The sequence below is a fragment of the Benincasa hispida genome, chromosome 11 (assembly GCF_009727055.1).
Source record: "Benincasa hispida cultivar B227 chromosome 11, ASM972705v1, whole genome shotgun sequence".
In the NCBI taxonomy this organism is placed as follows: Eukaryota; Viridiplantae; Streptophyta; class Magnoliopsida; order Cucurbitales; family Cucurbitaceae; genus Benincasa; species Benincasa hispida.
The window spans coordinates 72,942,410-72,955,644 of NC_052359.1; the positions used below are offsets into that span (position 1 = coordinate 72,942,410).

General features: G+C 32.9%; 1 protein-coding gene across 1 annotated transcript; it reads right to left on the reverse strand.

The window, feature by feature from the left end:
• Positions 1-11,077: 11,077 nt before the first annotated feature.
• Positions 11,078-11,926, reverse strand: LOC120090845. The gene has a single exon (XM_039048549.1). The coding sequence runs from the start codon at positions 11,924-11,926 to the stop codon at positions 11,078-11,080; it is 849 nt and encodes a 282-aa protein (XP_038904477.1).
• Between the last annotated feature and the right edge of the window lie 1,309 nt (positions 11,927-13,235).

Below are 13,235 nucleotides of genomic sequence, written 5' to 3' on the forward strand. Positions count from 1 at the left end.
TTTTAAATTTAGATTTTAAGCCTTTAGTTTCATCTCAATAATCTCTAAATTTGAACAAGTAGCGAAACTAATATCACATTAAAATATAAATTAGAAAATTTTTGTAATTTAATTCTTAAACATACCAAATGCCAATAATCAAATAGCGAAAAAAAAATAACTTATATATAAATAATCCTCTAAACATATTGCTTTATATGTCTAACTTTTGAATTATATCAATTAAAACTCTAAACTAATAATTATATAAATTTAAATCATAAATATGTTTACTAGTCTACACCCTTTTTTAGATTTTATTCGAAAAACATAGATTTATAATTATTTCAATTAAACTCTTAAATTGTCATAAGTGAATCAATTTAGATCATTTTTTAAAATTACTTTAGAAAGTTGTTCATGCATCAATTCTCACGCTAGCATAGACTTCTTCAAATGTCAGTTTCACATTGAAAATGATGCATCAATGATTGTCAAAGTAAATCTTAATTGAGAGTCTAAATTAATTTGCTAACGAAAATTTAAGGATTTAATTGATAAAATTATAAGTCTCACGTGATATATATCCAACCCAAACAAAAAAGCGTAATCCAAACAAAAAAGCGTAATAGAGGTACAACTTGATACACTTACGAAAATTCAAAGTTTAAACTGATACGATTATAAGTTCGATAGTTTTAACGGGTAAAACCCAAAGTTTAGAGATATAAATTGACATTTTTCTTAATTTTTTTTAGAGAATTAATTTTTTTGTCGGTGGTATTTGGTATATATCTTAACTAAGTAACTAGTGATATTTTTCTTAATGAGTTAGCTATGTTTTATAAAATTTTAGAATAAATGAATGTGAAAAATGACATAAATTCTGGGGAGATTTAATAATTAATAGTAACATTATGGACATATTAAATAAGAGTAAATAATTAGGAATATTAGAATGTGACATAAAGTTTGTTGACTACGAACATAAATAAAGCGGGCTTTTCTTTTCGTGGAATTAATGATGATTGATTGGCACGGGAACTCAATGACGTTAAAGAGACCTTCTTTTCAACCACACCCAATAAATGGTACCTATGAAAAGCACCCAAAATTAACCCTCATTCAAAGCTCTTAGCTCTTTGCCTAAATTAGGTTTATTTATAGAATTTATATTTTTTTTACTTTATATACTTGCTGAAAAAGTTTTACATACTTTTTTTTTATAATAGGTTTAGAAATTTTTGGATGTTTGAGACAGTTATGAATTTCACATGATAAAGAATTAATAAGTTATGAAATTGATGTTTTATTTAGTCGTGGAGTCTGAAATTTTCTTGGAAGTTTAATAGTTCTATTCCTCCGACTCTTATTTCTTAGACCAAATGCTCTAAAAAGTTATGTAAAATAAATCTCTAAAATTTGAGTTTTCTGTATAGATTTATAGTTTAAAGTTGTTTTACACTTTCATAACGTGATTATGCATTCGTTTAAGGTATAATCCTTCGATAATAAAGCTAACTTGTCACATGGACATTAATCTAATAAAATTAATCAATAAAATTGAAACATTGGAAACTTTTTAGGAACTTTGTAAAATACAAAAACTAAATAAGTATGGGATGTGAAGTTGAGGAGAAACATGAGGTACAACGGAAGCACAAATACCACTCAATTATATTATATAAAAATAAATAAAGAAAATTAGAAAATATAGAAAAGTGAAAATAAAAGATTATGAAAATTATGAAATTTGTGGAAATCTATTTCTCTCCAAAATTCTCATTAATTTTAATCAATATATATTCTTTAACAATCCATCAATTGTCACTATTTATAGACAATTTAGCTACTAGGATGTGGCATTACATGAACACTAAAGGGACGTTTGGGACATATTATTTTGTAATCCTCAATTAGCTACCGTCAACACTATTTCAAAATCTCAATTTGCTAAAGTTTTTACTATTTTACATTCAACATTTTTTTTATATTTTTTATTATTTGCTACAGTATTTACTATTTCCTCCTCAAATTAAAATAGTTTACACCTCAAATACATACTATAATAACTCTTAATGTAAACCCTAAACAAAAACTATTATAATCTAACTATAATAACCCTAGGACTATAATAACTTCTTACTCCAAACGCCCCTTAAGAATGTGTAATTGTAGGACATATGAACATTTATAAAGTTACATGGAGAAGAAGTGATATGATATTTCTGTTTAGGACACTAGGCATTAGACATCTATTTTGTCATAGATATATATAATACTCCCCCTTAGATGCCCATTATATATAAAATATGTCTCGCTAAAACCTTACTAAGAAAAAATCCAATGAAAAAAAAGTCCTAGTGAAGGAAAAGTACATATTTCATATAATTTATACTTCTAAAAGAATATAAATATATTTGCTCCCCCTCATGAATCACTTAAGATCTCTAAGTCGTCACATTCCAATATTGTGCACCAATTTTTCAAAGGTTGCAATAGGTAATGATTTTATAAATAAGTCTGACAGGTTATCCTTCGAACAAATTTGTTGTACATTGATGTCATCATTTTCTTCAAGATAATAAGTCTAGAAAAGCTTTGGTGAAATATATTTTGTTCTATCTCCTTCAACATATCCTCCTTTGATTTGGGCTATACATGTTGTGTTGTTTTCGTATAATATCGTTGGAAGATTTTTACTAGAAGATAAGCCAGATGTTCCATGAATATGCTAAGTCATAGATCTTAGCCATAAACTTTCTCGACCAACCTCATAAATTGCAAGAATTTTAGTATGATTTGAGGAAGTAGTTGTTATGGTGTGTTTTACTCATCGCCATGATATAGCAGTTTCTCCACATGTAAACAGTTAACTGGTTTGAGACCTAACTTTGTGCGGATTAGATAAATATCCAAAATTTGCATAATCAACTAGAACGAAATTTGATTTATTTGAATAAAACAAACTTATATCAATCGTTTCTCAGGGATAATGACGTATATGCATAATCCCATTTCAATGTCTTTTTGTCAGAGAAGAACTATATCTCGTTAATAAATTTACTGAAAATACAATATTTGGTCTTGTATTATAAGTAAATGTTGTTTTTAAATATAGAAAAATAAACTAAAATATTTATAAAATATAGCAAAATTTTAGAACTATCAATGATAGACGCTGATAGATACTGATAGACTTCTATCAGTGTCTTTCAGTGATGTTGATAGACCCTGATAAAACTCTATCAGTGTTTATCAATGTCTATCATTGATAGTTCTAAAATTTTGCTATATCTTGTAAATATTTTCAACAGTTTTACTATTTGAAATAATTTTCCTATAAGTAAATACATAAGTGCACTAATTTTCCTAAGATATGGTACTTTAAGACCAAGAAGTTCTTCATTATCATCTCAAGGTCGAAATATATCTTTCTTCACATCTAGTGAACAAACTTCCATTGGAATATTCAATTGATGTGCTTTGTCCATATAAAATATTTCCAAATTTTTCTGTATAAGTTGACTGATGAATAAATATCTCACCTGCTAAATGCTCAATTTGCAAATCAAGGAAAAATTTTTTTTTTCGAGATCTTTCATCTCAAATTCTTTCTTAAGATATTCTATTGCCTTTGAAAGCTCTTCATGAGTTCCAATTGTATTTAAGTCATCAATATACTATAATTGCAAATCCTGACTGTGATTTTGTTATAAAAACATACAAGCATATTGGATTATTTTGATATCCTTCTTTCAGCAAATATCCACTCAGGTGATTGCACCACATTCGTTCTGATTGTTTCGATTCATATAGTGATCTCTGTAACTTTATTGAATACAGTTCTTGAGAACTTGATTCATATATTTCAGGTATGTTAAATCCTTATGAGATTCTCATATAAATGTCATTATCAAGAGATCTATATAAATATGTTATGACAACATCCATAAGATATATGTCCAGACTTTCATATATAGTCATTGAAGGAACCTGGTTAAAGGTTCTTGAGCGGAAGCGGATTGTCCCAATTTCTAAAATTTACAAAATACAGAATTTTACAAAGAGTAACAAAAAATTATGCATTTAAAAAGAAATTATAGCATGCTAAAAAAAATAAAATAGAAGAATAAATTTGGGTTTGAAACCCTTACCTTTGAAGACCGTTCTTCAATGGATTCCCTCGAACAATACAAACACCACCACGAAGGCTGTCTTGGTATTCCCTGGGATGAGAACCTAGGAGTTGTGGGCTTTGGCTATTTTGGGGAAGGAAAAACTAGAGAGAGTTGAGAGGAGGAAAAGCACAAAAGATTACATAATCTTTTTTCTCTGAAAAACTCAAATGTTGAAGAAAAAATAGACGTTTTGTTCTAACCCCCTTCTCACGTGATGGAGAGAAAGAAGGGGGAGAGAGTTACAACTCCCTCCCATAATTATTTTCAAAATAAATTAAAATAAAATTAAAATTAAATTATATTATTTACTTTAATAAAAAATTAATATATATTTATATAATAACTACCTTATTATATATATATATATATATTAAACTATATATTATATCAAATATAACATATAATCTACCGTTTCAATATTGTATCAAATACAATATAACTTGTAATTTCAATTCTTTCTCACTAATGGCTTTTAATACAAATCACATTTATATTAAATTTAATTATATGAATCAAATTTATATAATTAATATTTGAATCATACTCAAATATTTATTTCTTCTCAAATATACTTTATATTATAATGTATCAAATAAATTATAGTAATTATATCATATATAATTAAAATTAATTATATAATTAATTCCTTCAATTAATTTGAACAATTCAAATTAATCCAAAAACCAATTCTCATTTATTCTCGTTGAGCTACTAAGGGGACCTTATGTACCTGTAGATTGAAGCTCTAACGGTACGTGAATAATTAATTAAACTCCTTTAATTAAATTATTCATCATCCATTAACTGTCGAGCTCTCCACTAAAGAACAACGACACTCCACTAAAGACCGACAGCTGCATTCTTCGAACTACAGATATATTTCTGTGTCCGTTGGATATAACCAACCAATAGTACGATGACCTTTCACAAATTGCTCATAAGTACAATTAGTCAAAATTACTGTTTTGTCCCTATAGTTACATCTAACTCCTTAAGTACCGCTGATCCCTCTAATGAATAATAAATCATAGTCCAACTATGATTGAACCCTTCTCGGGCCAAGAGAGGGTGTGACACCACATTTTTCAAGTCTTGGAGTTAGCCCTTAAGAGAACAATTTATCTACTTACCCCTGGTTCGGGGAAGGAGCGAATTCCATCTTATGTAGTTGTGTTCCCAGCTCCTCAATCAGAAGAATCCTCAAAATAGTAGGCTTGTTGAGTCGGCGATCTGGCCACTCTCATCCATACAAATCAAAGGACCGCCCTCATAGATAGGAGTTCACAACTCACTCAAGATTCAGATCATGTTACTTAGGTCATCCTTGTGAAATGTAAGTCTCTATTATGAACGACGTTATATAATGAGACTAAATATTTCATGGTCCGATCTTATATAAAATCCTTTGTATAGAATATCCACGCTCACATGTCTCCACACAAATGATCAGGATCAGATCATTTGTAGCACTTTACAAAAATTGTAACATCTACAAAGTGGGTCGTACTCATAGGACAACAAGGGTAAGTTATCCAACCTTATCCATCTATTATAGACCATTTAGGTAATCACTTAAACATGATCCACCCGTATGTCTCTGCATATATGTTTAAGCTACAAGATAACCTTGAATTTTAGTTTATTGGTTTGTGGTTAATGCAACTAAAAATAAAATAAAACATCATGTATTTTATTAAATAAATAAGATGTATGTACATTACAATTACAAACTATAGGACCCTACGAGATTTAGGGCATCAATCCCAACAGTCAGACCAATTAAAAATCTTAGTGTATTGCATACACCATTGGGGAGTATTTCTCATCATAATTAATACCAGGTCTTTGTGAAAAACCATGTGCAACTAGTCTTGCTTTATATCTAAGAACCTTGTTATTTTTTATTTCTTTTTCTCACAAATATCCATTTATACCCCACAGGTTTGACATCTTCTGGTGTTCGGACTACTGGTCCAAAAACCTGACATTTTGAAAAGAAGTTTAATTATGCCTCAATTGCTTCTTTCTACTAAAGCCAATATTTTCTATTTCGACATTCTTCAACATATTTTGGTTCAGGATCCTCATTTTCAGATATAATACCAAGAGCAACATTATACACAAAAATGTTGTCAATAACTATACTAGTTCTATTCTATCTTTTTCATGTCATGACATAGTTTATTGAAATCTCATTATTATCTTTAAGTATTTTACCTTCCTAATTAGTCATGTCAAGGATTTTTTCATGGGTATCTACATCCTCAACTAAGTTTTTTTTTTTTTTTTTTTTTTACTATTGACTATTTTTCTTTTTCGAGGATATTTATCTTTGGAACTTATTGGTCTATTACGCTTTTGATGTATCCCATACTCATTAATGGCAACTTACTATATTGGGATATCAATTTATGATAGAACATTTTAGTTGATATATGTGATTTAATTATTTTCTTAGCATCTATAAATGCATCTGGTAATTGATTTGTTATATTTTGCAAATGAATTATTTTTTAAACTTCAAGTTCACAATGATGTATATGGGGATCTAAATGAGACAATAACGATGTATTTCTTATAATTTCCTTTTCCAGCTTCTTAATTCCTGCTCTTAATGTTGGAAAATTTGTCTCATTAAAATGACAATCAACAAATCGTATAGTAAATATATCACCTGTCAAAGGTTCAAGATATTTAATAATTGATGGGGAATCAAATCCAACATATATTCCTAACCTCCTTTGAGGATCCATCTTAGTACGTTGTGGTAGAGCAATTAGAACATATATTGCACATCCAAACATTCTCAAATGGGAAAGATTTGGCTCATGGCTATAAGCTAATTGTAGCTACGAGTACTTATAATAAGCTACCAGCCTAATGCGTACAAGTGATATAACATGCAAAATAGCGTGTCCCTATATAGATGTAGGAAGCTTAACTCTCATAATCAATGGTCTAGTAATTAATTGTAAACTTTTTATAAATGATTCTACTATACTATTTTGTGTCACTATAAGAAATATGACTATTAGTGACGAACTATTAGCAACTATTTCTATATCGTCGCATATTTAGTGACAAAATACAAATTTCATCTCTAACCTTGTGATGAAAGAATGATAAGTCGTTTATGATGATTAACCTCAATTGTCACAATTTCAGTGTGACAAAATATTAATGCGTTACAGTTGATCTTGTGATGACGCTACAATACGTTGCAAGTTGCGATGAAAACTTATTTCAACGCAGGATACCTTGCGACAAATTAGGCTTTGGTTGCAAGCCCAATTAGTTAGGCGGGAGTTTTGACACTTGATTGAAGGGTTTGCAATGAAACAAACTTTAGTTGCAAGCCTAGGTATGCGACAAATTAGGATTTAATCACAAGATCTTTTTTTTTCTCACTATTAAAGCAGAGTAAATAAATCTGCTATCTCATTTATTAACCAAAAGAGGCCTATAAATAGGCATAATTACAACAGTGACTAACCATTTAACTACATGTATAACAAACTTATAGCAAAATATAAACTAATTTCTAATACTCCTCTTCAAGATGGTGTGGTTATATCAAGAATACCCATCTTGGATAGTAAGGAGAAAAAAAAAGTGTTGGGCAAAGTCTTGTTGAAGATATCAGCAAGCTGCAAGTGAGACCGGATGGGAAGAATTTTGACATTGCCACGAACAATGTGATCTCGGACAAAATGACAATCAATTTCAATGTGCTTTGTCCGTTCATGAAAAACCAAATTTTCAGTAATATGGACAGCAACCTCATTATCACAATAGACTAAAGAGGGATGAATAAGAGGTACCGAAAGCTCATGAAGAAGTTGTTCAACCCATAGTAATTCACTTGTAGTAGCAGCCAAAGCTCGGTATTCAGTTTCGACAGAAGAACGGGATACCGTAGACTGTTTCTTAGCCTTCTAACTAATTATGGAATCACCTAAGAAGATGCAGAAACCGGTTAGACTTCCTTGAATCAGGACAAGATCCCCAATCAGCATCAGAATACGCCTTTAATTGAAATGTGTGGACAGGTTGTAGCAGAATACCTTGGCCCGAAGAAGCTTTCAAATGCTTAAGTAAGAACATGGCAGCATCAAGATGAGGCTGTCTAGGTTGAGCAACAAACTGACTAAGCTTATGGACAACAAAAGCTATGTCGGGCCGAGAAATAGTCAAGTATAGCAATCTTCCAATGAATCTCCGATACAATGTTGCATCAGGAAGAAGGGTACCAACATCAAATTGGAGCTTTAAAACCGGATCAAGAGGTAGAGGAGCCGGTTTGTAAGCCAACAAACCATGATCTTCTAGGAGCTGCAATGTATAATTTCGTTGTGATAGAAGAATACCCTGAGACGATCTTGCAATTTCAAGACCTAAGAAATATCGAAGAGACCCTAAGTCTTTGAGCTTGAAGGTCTCGTGTAGATGATCTTTGATCTCATGTAGTACAGGTAAAGAAGCACCGGTAATGACTATGTCATCAACATAAACAAACAAAGCAACAAAGGATTGAGTAGAACCTCGAGTGAATAAGAAGTAATCGAACTTGGATTGAGAAAATCCCAAGTGAAGGAGTGCCTTTGAGAACTTGTCAAACCATTGGCATGATGCTTGCTTAAGGCCATATATGGATTTATGCAAGTGACAAACAAGATGCTCCCCCTGTTTGTGAACAACATTGTGCTTGTAACCCAATGGTAGATCCATGTATACCTCTTCAACTAGATCACCATGTAAGAAAGCATTATTAACATCTAGTTGAAGTAGAGACCAACCTTTTGAGACTGCAAGAGTTCAAGAAGTACTTTGACAGTAACAAGCTTGGCAACAGGAGAAAATGTCTCAATGTAGTCGAGGCCTTCTTACTGCGTGTATCCTTTGGCTACTAACCGTGTCTTGTAGCGGTCAATGGTTCCATCTACACGATACTTGATTTTGTATATCCATTTGTATCCAATAGAGTGTTGGCCTTGAGGTAAGGGCACAACAGACCATGTACGGTTGGTTTCCATTGCTAGAAGTTCATCGTGCATAGCTTGGCGCCAATGTTCATAAGGGACAACTTGGTGATAAAACTGAGGCTCATATGCGGCTGAGATATTGAGGGCAAACATCTTGTAGATAGGATTTAGTCTGTCATAAGATAAAACAGCTTGCAAAGGATACTTAGTAACTGTCTGCTGAGAATGATTGTGTAAAAGGAGGTTGCAATGATAGTCCCTGAGATATGAGGGTGGTTTAGTCGTCCTTGTAGAGCAGTGACAGTGAGAAGAATTGTCAAGTAAAGACAGATGGGGCTGATCAGTGACTGCAACATCATCATCAGCAGGTGCAAAGGGAGCAGTAGGTTGAGAAACGTCATGTGAAGTAGGCTGGTCAGAAAGCTCAGGAGTAGCAGAAGCGGTTGATGAAGAGGCTTCACTGTTGGATAAATCACCTGAAAATGGAAGTGATAATGGTAAAACTAGATCAGGAAAATGATCAAGTACCTCTGCTTGAAAACTGATTTGATGAAAAGGGAATATGTCTTCATGAAACACAACATCCCTTGAAATAAAAAATTGCTTCTTCTCAATGTCATATAAGCGATAGCCCTTGATGCCAGTAGGATATCCCAAAAAAACAGAGGCAATGGCCCGAGGCTGAAACTTGGTCCTGTGAGAAGGTAAAGTAGAGGCAAAACAAAGACAACCAAAAGTTCGTAGTGAAGTATAGTCAGCATGTTCAGTAGTCAAACGATAGTAAGGTGTTTGCTAGGATAAGATATGAGATGGAATGCGGTTGATCAAATAAGATGCGGTCAATATGCACTCGCCCCAAAACAAGATAGGTAACCTAGCTTGAAATAACAGAGATCATGTGACATTTAACAAATGTTGATGTTTTTTTTCTACTACCGAATTTTGTTGAGGCCGTTTAACACAAGAAAACTGATGGAGAACACCTTTGGCAGCAAAAAAATCAGTAAATGCCAGTTCTAGTGCATTATCCGATCGAAAAGCTTTTATGGAAAAACCATATTGAGTTTCAATCAACTGAAAGAAGCGAAGGACAATAGTAATAGCTTCACCTTTGTTCCTCATAAAAAAAACCCAAGTGTACCGAGAATAATCATCAACTAGTGTTAAAAAGTAACGATATCCAGCATGAGTAGGTTCATTGTAAGGGCCCCAAATGTCACAATGTATAAGATCAAAAGAATGAGCAGCAAGTCTATTATGGCTTTGAAAAGGCAGTCGTTTTTGTTTTGCTAGAGGACAAATCATGCATTTAGTACAAGTACTATCCATGTCTACATGTAAAATGTCTTTTAGGAAACTAAGATGTTTATATGATGGATGTCCAAGTCGATTATGCCAAGTAGAAGCAGAGAAAGTAGTAGTGGAAGAACAAACAAGTTCTGTAGTATGTGAAAATGAATGTAAGGACTTATCAACTGATGCTTGCAACAAGTGTAATCCATTCCATTTGTTAGCTTTGCCAATCGTCTTCAAAGAGTACTTGTCCTGAATGAGGCAAAAATCACTAAAAAAAGTGACCATGATGGGTAGATAGGAAGTTAAAGAGTTTATGGAAATTAAGTTGAAACAGAAATCTGATATATATAGCACATTCTGTAGCATGATATCTGTACTAATTTGAATATCCCCAACAAATTCAACCAGAAGTTGAGACTGATTAGGCAAAATAACTGTTGTCGGTTTAATTTGTCGTAGAGTAGTAAATAGGACCTTATTATGATAGATATGTGCTGATGCACCGGAATCAAGTATCCGCTGATCAGAAGATATATCAGAAAGGGAACAAATATCTACAACGTGAGCTGTAGGAGTGATAGAATCTGCCTTATTGGACGTTGCCGCTATGGTGGCTGTTTTGGACTTGTTGAGATGGGACTAGAGCATAGCCAATAAGCCTTGGCATTGTTCAGATGTTAAAGAGGATAAAGAATCAGAATGATATGCTCTTGCTGATTCGGGAGGTTTGTAAAACTTGTGCCCTGGTGGATATCCATGGAGTTTGTAACAACGATCAACAGTATGCCCTTGAATATCACAGTGGGTGCAGATTGGTCTATCTTTCTTCTTGTTTTGATTGGTGTTGTGAGAATAGCTTGGAACAGTCTGGTGGGAAGCAGAAGAACCATTTTTCACAAGAAGGGCAGTGGCATTAGATGAAGATATCGCATTGCCAAAGGATGAAGAATAAGCTTTCTGGTCAATCTCCTGTGCAACTAGAGAAAAGGCCCGATTGATTGTTGGTTTTGGTTCCATTAGTAACAACTGAGATCTGATAGGAGCAGATGAATCGTTTAAACCCATGAGGAAAGCTATAACATACTCTGTTTGGAAGTAAGTCTGTAGGTTCTTGACACCACCACAAGTGCATTTTCCACAAGAACAAGATGGGCGATAGGAGATGAGTTCATTCCACAACGTTTTCAGCTTGGCATAGTATGTGGTAATAGAATCTTGATTTTGGGATAAGTTGGAATTTTCACGGCGTAGTTGGAAGACTCTTGGTCGATTTTTACGTTGGTACCGTTCTTGTAGATCAACCCAAATTTCTTGAGCAGAATCGGAGAAGTTGATGCTAGCAGAAATCTCTTTGGAAAGAGAGTTAAGAATCCACGTAGTGACAATGCCATTACATATGATCCAAGAACTGAGTAACTCACCTGAAGGTCGAGAGATTTCACCATTGATGAAACCGAGTTTATTCTTGACAGTGAGCCCAATCTTCATCGCCTAACTCCACGAGTCGTAATTCGATTCCGTAAGAAGATTGGAAACGAGCACAAGACTGGTTCTGATATTGTTCAAGAATGGTGCTGTTTGAAGGATGAAGAAAATAAGGGTTTTGATATTGTTCAAGAATGGAAGATGGGGAAGCTCGAACATTCTCCATGGAGTTGGAGTTTCCGGATGAGGTTGGGTCGTCGGATCTGGTCATGATTTTCGTTTCGGATGAAGAAAAAGAACGAAAAATCACGTGAAAAATCTCGCTCGACATTGTGGACGGAGGCGAGCGAGATCAGTGTTATCGTCCGGAAGGTCGGGGAGCAAGATAAAAAATCACAAGAAAAATCTCACTCGACACTGTGGACGGAGGCGAGCGAGATCAATGTTAGCGTCCGGAAGGTCGGGGAGCGAGATCGGCTCGAGAAGAAGAAAAGACACAAGAAAAAGAGTGGCTGGAGGGAAAACGAAAAGTCAAAGAGTTTTAATTTTGCTCTGATACCATATTAAAGCAGAGTAAATAAATCTGCTATCTCATTTATTAACCAAAAGAGGCCTATAAATAGGCATAATTACAACAATGACTAATCATTTAACTACTTGTACAACAAACTTATAACAAAATATAAACTAATTTCTAATACTCACTCTAATACATTCACTTGAGGGTTTCAGTTTTTACCCATTTCTTATAGTCCACCATTCTTGTCTAAAGCAAGGAGTTGCGCTGTTTGTTCGAAATCAAGGAGGAATTTCTAGTTTCGTTCATATAAAGTTGGAGAGGAAGTGTCAATCGTCTAAAATTAATAAGAAAGCGTCATTTGTCTAAACTTGGGACGAAGCGGTATTTAGTTTTAGGGCAAGTATGTTCTATTCTGTTGGCTTGGATTCTCAAAATAAGCATTTTTGGTTTTCATGTACAAAGTGGGGTTTTTTTTTTTTTTTTTTTTTTTTTTTTTTTTTTAATTTTTTTTTTTTTTTTTTTTTTTTTTTTTTTTGTTCAAGATTTCTTATGTATTTTTTCCTTAGTTTTCATCCACTTTGAAACTTTAGTTTTCCCTTTGATAGATAAAATTTGTCTATGAACTTCCTCTCCGTTTTTAGGAAGAATTTCTTTTAGTAAATGAACTTTATTTATTTCCTTTTAGAGATAAAAGGGGAAGTTAATTGAACCAGTACTAAAAGTGGTAGAGAGAAGAAAAAATGAGTTATAAGTTAAGAGTTCAAAGGAGTTGATCAATGTAGTCAAGTCCTAGTAATTTAGGAGTTAGACAAAAACTCGTATGCATTTTAGAAAGCTTTTAGGATTTGATTG